The 9,639-nt window shown below is 50.8% G+C and overlaps 1 protein-coding gene across 3 annotated transcripts in view; it reads right to left on the reverse strand.

The window, feature by feature from the left end:
- The window catches only part of CAMTA1 (calmodulin binding transcription activator 1), a 203,854-nt gene that overhangs the window by 15,694 nt on the left and 178,521 nt on the right, over positions 1 to 9,639 (reverse strand). For 2 of the 3 annotated variants that reach the window (XM_042887725.1, XM_042887728.1), the window contains 6 exons: positions 3,604 to 3,743; positions 3,156 to 3,352; positions 2,725 to 2,803; positions 1,438 to 1,753; positions 541 to 1,064; positions 12 to 199 (listed from right to left, as the gene is read on the reverse strand). In XM_042887725.1, the coding sequence (XP_042743659.1) occupies positions 12 to 199; positions 541 to 1,064; positions 1,438 to 1,753; positions 2,725 to 2,803; positions 3,156 to 3,352; positions 3,604 to 3,743 (1,444 nt within the window). Of the gene's footprint in view, positions 1 to 11; positions 200 to 540; positions 1,065 to 1,437; positions 1,754 to 2,724; positions 2,804 to 3,155; positions 3,353 to 3,603; positions 3,744 to 9,436; positions 9,508 to 9,639 lie in introns of those variants that run through there. The other variant, XM_042887726.1, reaches the window with a different exon arrangement.

The following is a 9,639-nucleotide window of genomic DNA, read 5'->3' on the forward strand; positions in this document are numbered from 1 at the left end:
CTCACACTGACCTTATCTGTGCAGCACTCGGCAGATGATCGACATCAGCAAGGTAACTGGCCAGCCAGCTCATCGTGGTGCTCATGGCAGCACTCTCTGCTCTCTCCACCTGCGGTGACTCCATTGGCACAAAATTCTCCCGCTTGATCCTGTCAGGCGTAGCTTCAATAATGTGCTCTGCAAGTGTCATCATGTTCACCTGGGGGAGAGGAGAGCAAACTTTTGCTGCCTGGTAACAAAAGTCTTGTGTTTGCATGTGACAACCCAGCTTTGTGCCTCAGAGAAAAGATGCGCCGCTCAGCACCGGAGAGAAATCCTTAACCAAAGCTCACTCACTTTCATCCCTTCTGACGAGGCACGGCAGGGTTTCACACTCCCCAGACCATTTTCTCACTGTGTGGGGAACCTGAGAGGTCTGGTGAGAGGTATGCACCAAGCCACTACCCATCAACCTTTGTGTGTGGGGTGGAAGGACACCCTCTGACAACAGGAGAAACTACACACTGACCTCACCACCACCGCAGTGCTACGGCTGTTTACCTGCAAGTCATCCATGTGGCGTAAGCAGTCCTCATCCCCTACACTGTCCCTATAGGACAAGAGCTCTGCATCCACCAACTCCCTGTCAGCCAACATCAGCACATTCATCTGCTCTCGCTGGCGAAGCCGATGGCCCACAGCGTCCTTCCCCAGCGCAGCGCTCTTCTGGCTCCCCACCAACTGCACCGCAGACACACCAATATAAATGTCTTTTGGGTTCCATTTGATGCCTGCTTGGCTGCCAGAGCCCCGGTATCCAGCTGCTTCTGGGATGTGCTGGGAGAGCTCCCGGCCATAGTCCCTTATCCCTTCACTGGGGCTGATTGTCTCAGTGGTGGACTGCTTGGAGCTGGAGTTCTGCTTCCTGACACTTGGCTGTTCCAGGCTCAGTGCAGTGGAAAGCAGCTTCTCTTGCCGGGCTTGAAAATATTCAGGGCTCAGTTTATGTTTTTTGGGTGCAGGGTAATCTTTCTGAGTCTCACTACTGTAGTAACTGGAAGGTTCTGATCTTGGTCGTCTCAGCTCTGAAAACAAACAGATCAATGGTCAAGTGAAGTATGCAACAGGTGATTGCCACAGAAACAACTTCTGCTGCAGAGCAGCAGACAGAAGTTCATGCTGTGCTCTGCAACACCCAACAGTGTATGCAAAGGAATCAACACCCAAGGAGGATATTATCCCAAATATTCTTCAGATACACACATCTTCCTAAGGCAGACATTCACTCCTTTTTTCAGTATTTACAAAAGAGCACGGAGTGCATAATAGAGAGCCCACAAAAAATAATTAAGCATGGACAGCAGGGCTACTGGTGGCATCAGCCACCCAGGTGAGCTCCTTGCTCTAGGATTTCACATATCACATAATCAGCAAACAGTGCCGTTGGGTTTTTCTTACCCGTGTTGGTACTGGAAATCACAGTGACTCCCTTCTGAGGCTCTTGAGAGGCAATAAGCTCACTGTGCCACTGGGACACCCAGCTTTCTGTGCTGGAGTCGGTGCTCGAGGGGCACTGAATTCTGGGGTTCTGTCCAAGCTGAGTTTGCTCATCACGCTGCAGCTGCTCCAAGCATTCTGCCAGCTTCACGTGGCCCCGAGAGCGGGCAATTGCCAGCGGCAGCCTCCCAAGGGAGTCAGGAATAGAGATGGCTCGGCGGTCCCACTTATACAGCACAACAGCTGCATCCATGTGGCCCAGGGCACATGCCCACATCTGAAAAAAACAATTAACCCATTGTGAGATTTGTTATTTCCTTCTCTTCTGAATAATGCAGCGGAGTCTTATCCTCAGGTCACAGAAACTTGATTAGCAAATCACAGCATGCATCACCACCAAGGGGTTTTTACAGATGTCCTCTACAAACAAAAAGTCACTACAGAGGATTACATGCACGCTGTTCTCTCCATTAAGTGAGAAACCTCCATCCACCAAATGAAGCTGACAGTTTCTCACCATCGAGGCCTTGATTTTTAGCTGTGTCAGGCACACTAACATCACTGCAGAGAAAGAACGGCCTCAAACGGAGATCTCTGAAGGTTGGGAACAATACAATCAAACACTCTGCTGTTGTAAACTGGCACTTCTGGTTCTACCTGCTTTGGCGTTTTACTTAAGCTCTTAGTCATGATTCCACAAACAAGATATCGTGATGACTTTACAACCTCTACAGCAGAAGAGGAAAATTTGAAAGAAGGCATGTAAAGGCTTTAACCCCAGCATGACACTGGCGAGTAGAGGTTGGGTAAAAGACAAAAGTAGAACCACCTGTCTGTCCCTTGCGCTCATGTTACTCAATTACAAGGATTTTAGATTAGATATTAGGAAGAAGTTCTTTACCATGGCACAGGCTGCTCAGACAAGTGGGGGTGCCCCATCCCTGGAGGTGCCTGAGGCCATGGATGGGCCCTGGGCAGCCTGACGGAGGGGTGCAAGCAGCCCATGGCATGAGGTTGGAACTGAGGGGGCTTTAAGGTCCCTTTCAACCCAAGCATTCAGTGATCTTTCTGTCAGGACTGCCACCAAAGCTCTAGGAAGATGGTAGCACCACGTCTTAACATTCACACAGCAAGAACATGCAGGAAACATCCACTCTTCAGAGTGTAACATACATCAAAAAAATAACATCAGAAAGGACTCCAGAAGGTCCTCAGACACCTTCAGAAGTTTCTGTCTCTGCTGCTTACCAGGGGGGTGCAGGAGAAATGATCCACATTCAAAGGGTCAACTTCCAGCTCCAGATCAATGCTGTCTGCGTGTTTGGTGCTGCAGAAGAAACAACGGAACAAATGATGCTCTGTAGACAAGTTAGGATAATTTCCTAAATGTACAGCTTTATCCAGTACATCACACCACAATGAAGTGGCTACGACACACATTTACTACCCATGGTACCCCCAATAGAGACTTTAAGTATGACACGACCAGTAACTGCACTGTCACAAGATACAGGTTCTCCCAGACAAGGGGAGAGGAAGAAGTTTGGGGATTTGGCTGTTTGTAAGGGACACACGGAGCATTTTGTAAGGGACAAGCAGAAATCTGGAGCAAGCAGAGCTTACATATGTTTCCATCATGTCTATATTGATACCCAAGAGCCCAGCAGGCCGCGTCTTACCGCCATTTGATGAGGGTCTGGATCAGCGTAGCATAGCCCTGGGCAGCAGCTAGGTGGAGCAGCGTCATTCCTCGGAAAGTCTTTGAATGGATCAAGTGTTTGGACTTTGCCCAGCAAGCACGACTCATCATCTTCTCACACACCACCACCACGCGGCTCTCAAAGCAGCTGCCCAAGGTTCCAGTCCCAGAAACGCACTGGGAAACACCACACACAGCCCATGTTAACCATGGAGCAGAGCTCTGCTTGCCCTGAGCAGGCAACTTTCCCTTTCAGAAGTAATGAGACAGTGGCAAATGCGAGTGCAAGCCAACTGCTCTTAAAGACATCCACAAAGAAGCCTTGTGGCTTAAAAAGAAACAACTACACTTTGTTCCAACCCCCATCACATACAAATGCTGGTAAGAAACCATAAAGCTACTGTGACTGGGCACAGCAGGGTCCATACCTGCACCTGTGTTCCTCCATTCCCACTCCCATTGCTCCCGCCTCCTACTCCTTGCTTGTGCTGCTGGGAGCCCGTCATTTCCGCCATTCTCCTCTCCATCTGCTCAAGGCGCTCCAGTATCGACATCCTGAACTGGTTATCTGGGTTGACGAAAGGCAGAATAAGGGCATTTCCATAGTAAGGAAGTTTAGTTTTTGGCAGCCTACTGTGGAGAGCCACAACCAACCGCCCTGAAAATCACAAAGGAGATCTGCTCCACTTGGAGCAAAGGCATGAGTGCCCTGCAGCACTCTGCCTCTTCAGGTTTGAATATATAAGTAAATCCTGAGCAAATGGAATTGTTCAGACAACATCTCAGCAGAACCACATAGAAATACTCTCAGTTCTAGAGACAACCACTCTGTTTTCACAGGAGTACTGAATTAAGCTTGGCTTGCCTCCTAAAACCATGCAATCATAGAATCATAGAATCACAAGGTTGGAAACGACCTACAGGATCATCTAGTCCAACCATCTCCTCATCACCATGCAATAATGGCACCTGGAAGAAAAAGACAGCTTTGCTTCTTTCTGCACTCAGAATAAGAAGCTGTTAAAAAGATCCACATTCCTGACCTGACAGATGGACTTCCTTGGACAACTTCAGCCAAGCCACCTGGTACAGGATTACCACAAATCTCAGGGGATGGGCACTGATAAACCAGGAACACCTCCTGCAAAGCAGAGTTGTGCAGTCTCTGCACAGATCTAAAGGATGTGTTAGTTATTTTCACCTCCAACTGTAAGCCAGCACTGTGATGCGGCTCGTATTGCTTGAACAGTGGAGTGGGGAGAATGAGGTTGCAGCACTGCATGAAGGCACTGCTAAACTGAGGCTGTAGAGATCTCTGTGATCTCAGCAGATATCTGTGTGTCTGTGTCCAGTCAGTGCAGCTCGAATGCTCCACAGCAAAGCCTATTAGCAGCAACAGGAATCTGTGCATGACAATTAAAATGTTGTTATTGGGTTCTAAAAGAGAAAGTCCTGTCTGAGAGACCTGCTTACATACAGAGCCCCTAGCAGCATGCTCTAAGAGTCCCTGCCCCTCAGAAAGTTTCTTCACGGTTCCAGTAGTGTAGTTTAAAGTTTGACAGACTGTCAGCGATACTCTTAGAAAAAATTGCCATGAAGGTTCCCCAAAGTGCTCATCAGCACAACTCCCACTTGCCAGATCCACCTGGATGGCCTCTGTTTAGCCCAAGAGTCAGGCATCAATTAACTGAGGAACGAAACAAAGCAAAGCCTCCCTTCGTCACCTAACCATTTGTCAGTGAGATGTCAACTCTGACTTCCCAGCCATTAGAGAACAACAACAACAAAGCGTCCATCCCGGCTATGCCTTGGCAGCAGACATCAGCTCAGCTCCAACACAAATATGTGGTAATTCAGCACTTTTGTGGCTGGGTTTGAGCTGTGGGTTGGACCCAATGACCTCCAGAGGTCTCTGCCAACCTCGATCACTGACCCCGCAGTCCCACCCGGGCCGCCCAGGAGCCAGGATCACAAGAGAATGCCGCTTCCCACTGCAGTCATCTGCCTTGTTAGGTGCCTTGTTATCAGTGCCCGATTAACAGCTCAGTTGCCCTGTGAATTGCAAACCCTTCGGAAACGCTGTCATGCGGATGCACTCTGACAGCCTCACCTCTCAGCTGCAGGCAGCGCGCAGCAGTGAGCAGAGCCGTGTTTCTTAGCCAGCCTTTGTTCAGGCAGTGCTGCAGTGTGCTGCAGTGCAGTCTGCTCCTCTGCCTCCTCCTTCCCATCGCCATGCACAGCACGTACGCTGCAGAGCCCGGCAGCGACCCGGCGCCGCTGAGCCATCCCTCAGCTGAGGGCTGTGACACACAGCTCGTGTTGTGGGGACACAGCTGCATCTGCAGGGCAACAGCTCCGTGCTGCATCCCACACCAGCGGCCCGGGCTGCCAGCACTCGTGCTTTATTACAGCCGGGAGGAGCGACGCAGCCCAGCCATCGCATCCGAGCCACCAATGTCACACAGACAGAAGTTCTGTATGCCCCCAAACAGCAGCAGAAAACGATTCCCATGAGATACAACAGTAGGCAGTGCAGACTGAGATAGATATTGATATATATGTAATTTCTCTTTACTAGCTCCAAACATAGTAGAACAGAAATGGGACCCCAGGCCTGTGCGCATCTTCCAGGCTTCCCCCAAAGGACTGCAGTCTCAGTGACGAAGCTCCCCCCTTCCTGCTCACATTAAGTGCTTCCTCACACCTTCTGCCAAGTCACTGAAGGGACGACTGTCACTGTCCCACTGTCCCCAGACAGAAATGGTAAGGGAACATTTTTCAGGAAACTGTTTGAAAACAGCATCTAATATTCCTATTCAGACACGTGGGCAGCACTCCCAGGAATCATTTAGGACAGCACTGCCAGGTTTTCGGTAGCAGAGAGTCTCTGTCGGACCCAACAGGAGTCTGAAGAACAGATATCAGGAATTTGAACCTGTAACCCTCGGACTCTTGCTGGGACAACGGTGTTTTCCATGGCTAATTGTCAATCATTGCTCAGTCTAAAGGCAGATCAGAACCATGCTGCTATTAATAAAGAGGGAAGGGAATGAAATCTTCTGGAGCTTCAGCACAGAGCCAAGGGAACCCTCCTAAAGGCTGGCAGAGGCTGCTGCTATTTCTCCAGCCTGAACTAGAAAGCTCCAGGCAGCAAAGATGGAAACGGGGTGAGAATACACAGCAAGTCTCTAACGCTGCCCATTTTGCAGGTGACGTAATGCACCACCTCAGCACAGAACAAAGACGCAGCTGATAGCAGTGGCAGAATTCTGTGCATACAGTCAGCACAGCTCCCGCAGTGCCGAGAAACTGACAGAGCTGCAGAGAGAACCTCTGTTCCCATGGCAGACTCAAAGCAGCCCACCTGCTCACAGCGCTGCTGATGTGCAGCCGGCTCCAGGACCTGCATGCAGCTACAGCTCCGAGAAACCATCGGACCCCACACGTTTCCTTCTGCTCAGGATCCTTTTAACCCCTTAGGGAGCACCATTCTCTAAGCCCCAACTCTGTCAGCTTCAATCTAAACGTTATCACCTCTACAGTCTCCATATCGGGATTTGCCGGGCCATATCTGCACAGACATCAGCAAGTTGAAAACACAGTGTGCAGTGATACCAGGAAACTGCCGTGAAACATCACTGCCCATTTGTGTACCCTGGGTTCAACATGCTGATTGCCAGAAAGGCATTATCAGCCAAGTCTCAGCAATGAACACAGGATGAAAGTGCAAATGAAAAGGGGGGGGAGGAAGGAGCAGTAATTTGTTTTTACCTTTACCAACAACTGCTTCGCGTTGCAATAATTAACAGAAGGGCTGTAAGCACCACAGAGGACGTCCAAGACCATTTATCCTTTATTATTTTTTATTTTGCTATGCAAATCCTTGTGTTTGGGCTCACTTCAGGGGCCGTGGGCAGCCAGCACTTAGTACTCAAGGAAAATACATCACCAGTGTTTCTACATTCTTATCTTTCATCTCCAACAGGGGGTCTCATGGCAAGTACCTGCGCACTGAAGACAAATGCTCAGCTGCACATAAATCAAGTTACCAAAACAAGCTTTTCTCTGCTTACATTACACAGGAAATCTGAGCTGTGTAAGGTTCCCTGCACTGGAAGCACCAAACTTCTAAACGCGGCAAAAATGGGTGCATGCCTGTGCTGCCCAAGGTCAACCTCATCCTATGTACTCTCACCTCTTTAAAACCTGGGGCAACACAGAACCAAATACCTTTTGCCAATGTAACATAATTTACAGACTGAGGGGAATTTGTGGGTTCTTCAAGGCTGCTTCCAACAAAGTCGATGAAAACGACTGCATTTCTGTATCGGAAACACCTCATAATTTACAGAAAACAACCTGAAATTGCAGTCTTCTCTGGAGATTATTATTCTTCAATTTTAACCATAAAAGCCCAACTCTGAGGGCCCACACGTAACTCCTGGACAACATATTAACTCAGGAAACCTGCTCCATTGTGCCAAAGGCCGTTTGCACTCCTAGTGCTCTCAGTGCTCACGTAGGAGCGAGGCACTGCCCCATGGGTCACAAACTTGGAAGTGCAGCAAAACTCTCCACAGAGGGGCAGGAGGAGCTGCTCAGCCAGAACCCGACCCACGCAGAGATCAGTCTGAATCTGCACATACACACTCTGTGTTAGAAGGCAGCCAACACAGCACTTTCCAACACCTCCCAAGTTTTCTCCCACGTGTGAAGGTTACGGGGTTGCTGCTGCGAATGCATGTGATTGCTGATACCAGGTGGGACAATCTCCCCACAGAACCACCAAAACCACACAGCCACAGTGCTGCCCAGCCACGCCATCCCACCAGCAGAGGTAATAAGATGCTTAAAGGGTGGAGCTCCCACCCTAAATGGCACAGGTAAAACAAGAACCAAACCTTGTGCTGCAGAAGGCATTCACAACTGAAGCGCTCCCTGTGACAGCACACATGTCCATCCCCATCTTCCAACCTAAGCCCTGTCCTAGAGACAATTATTACTCAAAGTATTTCATGCTGGGATTCTGACTTTTCAGGCTACACAGAGTGGCAACAGTGTCCCCATTTGGTGGGCAATGGCTCACACTGTGTCTCTGAGGGCTTTTCTCACCTCTACATGCTGCTTTACTGGACGAGTAAAGAACCCAAAAAGCACTTCATTACTGCTCTCTTCCTATTTTACAAATGATTGGTTGTTTGCATGTAACATTTTGCTTGGTTCCTCTGTACAGTAAAAACACCAAGCAAGTCAAAGCATTGGCTTGACCCGCTTTGTTTTTGAGGAGTCATCACTGTCAGTAACATCCTGGCTGGGTCTGTTTAATGGTGGAGCTCACAGGCAGCGATCTCAACCACCAAACAAAAGCACTTAAAATTTCTCCTTAATATTGCACAACGTATGGACAACCCTGCTTGTCAGGGAGATCGCCGTGAGGCAGAGAGAAATGCCACAAATACAGGAAAACACAGTTCACACTGAGCCCAAGAGACAGGTGAAGGTCTGTGGATCTCTGGAACGGAACGGAATCTCTGCGTTGTGCCATTCCAACTCAGCAGGAGATGGGGGGGTCAGGCTGACTTTCCCCCCTCAAGTGCCCATTTCTGTCCATAACCTCCGTAAAGCACTTCCCAGCTGCTCAGAAATTTGCTGTGCTTTCCCACAGGTGCCAACACCGTATGGGATGTGCACGGAAGCACACAAGGAGCATCAGCTCCCGGCACGCTGCTCATCGGCACGGCGGCACGCGGTGCTTGCAGCGTCTGCCTCCTCCAAGACGGGCTGCAGCAGCTGTACGCAGAACTGAAACAAAGCGACCCGCTGGAACCGGGCAGAGAAAAGAGGCCGAGATCTCCGACACCGGGAGCTTTTGGAAGCAGACATCTATCCCGTTTGTCCCATTTCTCTACTGAGAGTAGCCCAGATGGTCTGAATTCCCGCTCTTCATTAAGAGCCGCTTTGCAAAACTATTTTGGGAACAGATGTGCCTACAGCATCCCCAGCTCCTCCGGGAAAGTCTGGGCCATCCCGTTCGTCATGCCCACCCAAATGGGAAACCGCGAGCCGGAGGCATTACAGCGCGCTTCTGCACGTGCGACGCTCCTGCGAGCGCCGGGCCGGGAGCCGCGTCTGTCCGTGACGGCGCCCGAGGAGCGGCGAAGAGGAAGGAGGGCACGGCGACGGACCCGACCCCGAGCAAACGCCGCCGCGTCCCGCAGCCTTCCGCGAACGGAGCGGCGATCCCCGCCCTCGTATACTGACCTGGGCGCCTACAAAGGCATCGGCGGCGGCTGCAGCCCGCGCCCGGCGGCGGGGCAGGACGGGCCCGGCTCTGTCTGCCGCGGCTCCCGCCGGGCTCATGGCACGCCGGCAGCCAGCCGGAGCTCGCCGGCGCGCCGCAGCCTCAGCAGAGCGCTCCCCGCGGCGGAGCGCGGACCGGCGGCGCGCAGGGCCATGTTCCGGCG

The sequence above is a fragment of the Lagopus leucura genome, unplaced genomic scaffold (genome assembly GCF_019238085.1).
Source record: "Lagopus leucura isolate 7727_CA_CO unplaced genomic scaffold, USGS_WTPT01 Super-Scaffold_100106, whole genome shotgun sequence".
NCBI classification, from domain to species: Eukaryota; Metazoa; Chordata; class Aves; order Galliformes; family Phasianidae; genus Lagopus; species Lagopus leucura.